Source organism: Nicotiana tabacum, chromosome 24 (assembly GCF_000715075.1).
Source record: "Nicotiana tabacum cultivar K326 chromosome 24, ASM71507v2, whole genome shotgun sequence".
In the NCBI taxonomy this organism is placed as follows: Eukaryota; Viridiplantae; Streptophyta; class Magnoliopsida; order Solanales; family Solanaceae; genus Nicotiana; species Nicotiana tabacum.
The window spans coordinates 69,820,587-69,824,305 of record NC_134103.1 but is presented as its reverse complement, the minus strand read 5'-3'; the positions used below and the strand labels follow the sequence as shown (position 1 = coordinate 69,824,305).

General features: G+C 34.6%; 1 protein-coding gene across 2 annotated transcripts; it reads left to right on the top strand.

Moving 5' to 3' along the window:
- The first annotated feature begins 601 nt into the window (after positions 1-601).
- LOC107804624 (nascent polypeptide-associated complex subunit alpha-like protein) lies at positions 602-3,396 on the top strand. Of its 2 annotated transcripts, none has more exons than XM_016628551.2 (4): positions 602-761; positions 1,746-1,830; positions 2,643-2,767; positions 2,874-3,396. In XM_016628551.2, the coding sequence occupies exons 1-4, from the start codon at positions 702-704 to the stop codon at positions 3,204-3,206; spliced, it is 603 nt and encodes a 200-aa protein (XP_016484037.1). In that variant the 5' UTR covers positions 602-701; the 3' UTR covers positions 3,207-3,396. The 2 variants fall into 2 exon arrangements, with proteins under 2 accessions (XP_016484037.1, XP_016484031.1); XM_016628545.2 differs by having other exon boundaries at positions 2,640-2,767.
- Positions 3,397-3,719: the final 323 nt, after the last annotated feature.

Here is a 3,719-nt window from a genome sequence, read left to right as displayed (position 1 = left end):
TGTAGCAGGTGCAGACGGGCCTACTACTTGAGCAATAGTTAGTTTTCGATGTATAAAACATGTAAATTCAGGCGTCGGCTAGTGGCTAGTGGATGTTAAATTTATTTCTGGCTAGTGGCCGTTAAAAGTTTGGCCCGAGCGGCCAACAATGATAAAAGCTCATTAAATTAGTAATAGAACTATATAATACGTTTTCAAATAAAATTAGTAATAGGACAATATAATACGTTTTTCAAATTAAATTAGTAATAGAACTTTTTAAGAAGTATATCCTAAAAGTAATAGGAAACCTAACGTGTTCCTAAATGTATTAGGTTTACATTCTAACATGTATTATTATATGTCTATGCCCGAAAGTAATTATACTAATAAGATTTCTAAATGTAATCATGTAGGATTCCTAACATGTAGTATTATGTCCTAAAACTAATAGTATTACAAGACTAATGTCTAGAATTCGGTTATATCTTTTTGTTGTGAGTTATTAGGCTTAATATTATAAGGTTATTTTTGTAAATCAACATATATTCACACTTATACTTAAATATTTAATAATTTAATAAGTTATATAACCGCTTCCATTTCGGGTCGGGCCAAGAGAAAATGGGAAATAAGTGACAGGTTATCCTAGGGTTTTAGGACCATTGTCTTCTTCATTCAAGAACCTAAATTCTCTCTATCATTACTCACTCAACGCAACCATGACTGCTCAATCCCAAGAAGAAATCCTAGCCGCTCATCTCGAACAACAAAAGATTGAGGTAATTCTCCTTTTTTCCCTACAATTCAGTATTCATACAAATGTGTAGACATAAAGTTGTGAACTTTTAAGGCCCTTATAGCTTGTGTATGTGGGTTTTTGAAGTTTTATAGTAATTTAACTTGATTTTATAGTTCTATTATATCTATTGAATGTTGGGTATTGTTTGAATTTTTTCACTTTTGGGATCTATAGATAATCAAAAAATAATTATTCACTTGTTTACTATGGGACATTATAGATGGTCTTTTGTTCAAAAAGCTTGAATTTTTAAGGCTGCTATGGCAAAAGTTTGAATCTTTTGAGGCTGTTATGGCAAAAGATTGATTCTTTTGAGACTCTTATGGCAAAAGGTTCAATCTTTTCTGTGAAAGAGACTAACTTGTTTACTCTGGGACACCATAAACAATCTTGTTAGTGAAAATTTGAGGGCTTTGTGGTGTTTTCCGTTGTAATCCAATCTGCATTGTAGACGGAAAGTCGCAGTTTCTTTTGATCTCTAACTTGGTATTGTTGTAATCTAGATCCTAGAGGGTGTTTGGATTGACTTTTAAAAAGTAGCTTATAATTTAAAAGCCAAAAGCCATAAGTTGGTAATACCCAACTTTTGGCTTTTGGCTTACTTTTGTACTTTTCATGCTTAAAAGTAAGTGTTTTAAGCATTTTTTATGCCAAACACTACAAAAACTAGAAAAGTGCTTAAAAGCCAATAAGCACTTAATATGAGTCAATCCAAACACCCTCCTAGTCCGTAAATATACATATACATATACGTCTGCGGCCAAAGAAAACAACAAAAAAAATGAAAAGGTCTTCAAGATTTTATATGTGGTGTCTAAATACTTCATTGGTTCACTGGTAAATGGTAGAAGTAGAGCTACTATATCTCTTGATGTTCAATGTCAGCTTTTGTCAAGTGAGCATGGTTCTGCGCTTCATGTGTATTCTTTATCATATTTTACCCAAGTATACTCTTCTTTTGTAGTCAGAGGAGCCGATTATTGAGGATGAGGCCGATGATGATGATGATGAAGATGATGACGATGACAAAGATGAAGATGATGCTGAAGGTAAGTATAAAAGCATAATTCAGCCTTATAAAAAAAAGTATAAAAGCATAATTCATAATTCTGAGCCTGACTTTGCTGGTTCTGATGCTTTTGGTTCTTTTTTTTTTTTGAGAATGCAAAAAAAATTGAGAATGATTCTTTTGGTTCTTCTAAGATGGTGCCTTCGAAGCATTAGTTGCATTTCCTAGTTCTAAGTATCACTCATCCAATTTTAGTTTCGACTATCTATGGAGATTAAGGACTTTGCTTGTGTATTTTCCTTTTCCTTGTGAATTTTATTTAATTGGAAGCTCATGCTGTATTTAAAGTTGAATTCTTCGGTTAACCTGAGTTCTTGAAACTTGTAAAAGGTGCATTCAAAATTACTGATTGTATTAGTGTGTTGAACAAGTTAGGACAACTCAGTCCAGAGTCTCACATAAGATGGGATAGAAGGAATATTACTAATGTTGAAGTATCTCTCATATTGATCCTATCTCTGTCCTATTCCCTGCTATTGCATTACCATTTTTAATATGTTTTCATTTAAGTTAAAAAAAGAAAAAAGAGAGAAATCATATCACTGTCATTCTTTTGTTGAATTGTATAGTTCCGGCCTTGGTTTTATTGAAGGTAGAGTAATTACATTAACTCTGGTGCTTATTTATTGCCATGTTCCTGGTTAACTTGTCGGAGGAGATTCTGGGTCCTTTGTGCTTCTCAAAGTGTGCATTCCTTCCGAGAAAAAAACAAATGTTTCGTGATGCATGTTACAGTGGGTTGATTATCTGATTGTTGTGTTATATTGAAATGCTTGGAATTCTGGGCAGAAGATGGAGATGCTAGTGGTAGGTCAAAGCAGAGCAGGAGCGAGAAGAAGAGTCGAAAAGCTATGATAAAGCTCGGAATGAAGCCAATCCCAGGGGTTAGCCGTGTCACTGTCAAGAAGAGCAAGAATGTTAGTTAATTATGTTATTGCGCTCTTGCTTTTCTTTCTCCATGTGTTCTGTTTTAGTGCTCACATTCTAGTTATTAGCTTTCTCCTTATTTCCTCTCTTTTGCAGATTCTATTTGTCATCTCGAAACCGGATATTTTCAAAAGCCCTGCGTCAGACACATATGTTATATTTGGTGAGGCAAAGATTGAGGATTTGAGCTCACAATTGCAGAGTCAAGCTGCTGAGCAGTTCAAGGCTCCTAATTTGAGCAACGTTATATCAAAGCCAGAGCCATCAACAGTAGCTCAGGACGATGAGGATGTAGATGAAACTGGCGTAGAACCCAAGGATATCGAGCTGGTGATGACTCAAGCAGGCGTTTCCAGAGCTAAAGCTGTCAAAGCTCTCAAGGTTGCAGATGGTGATATTGTCTCTGCCATTATGGAGCTTACAAACTAGGAAGTCTCTACTATGTAGTTTTTCCAAATATTTTAAGCTGCTTATGGATATTAAAAGGCTTCAGTTGCTCTGCCCTTCCTATTCAATTTTACTGTTCTGTTTACTGTCTTTCATTGTATACCAGAGACATACTGAGTTATGCAAATGAAAAGATTCTGAGTTATTGCTTCATTTTTTCTCATTAACTAAATCATATCTAAATGATACTCTGGTGTAGCCTTAGCAGAGTTCAATGACCCTGATTCTTTAACTTGCCGCAAACCTCCTTTGGTCATTGCATCCCAATTATGAAACAGACAAATATTCCTCAAACAGGTGCACTTGGTGCGATACGGATGAGAATACATGCAAGTTGAGTTTATTATCAATATTTTAAATCAAATTATTTACCCATTGTCTCTCTGTGAAATTGAATTCTCCGTTAAATTCCAAAATACCACGACAAGACTATTAGTAATTCTTTTACTATAGACTTCACTATGCTCAATAGTAGGTTCACCTAGTTTTAGTAGT

Excerpts from the sequence above, each read along its gene's own strand:
- LOC107804624 (XM_016628545.2), top strand. The coding sequence starts at position 702 with ATGACTGCTCAATCCCAAGAAGAAATCCTAGCCGCTCATCTCGAACAA. Across the intron at positions 762-1,745 it reads TCGAACAACAAAAGATTGAG|TCAGAGGAGCCGATTATTGA; the intron begins GTAATTCTCCTT and ends CTTCTTTTGTAG. Across the intron at positions 1,831-2,639 it reads AGATGAAGATGATGCTGAAG|AAGATGGAGATGCTAGTGGT; the intron begins GTAAGTATAAAA and ends AATTCTGGGCAG.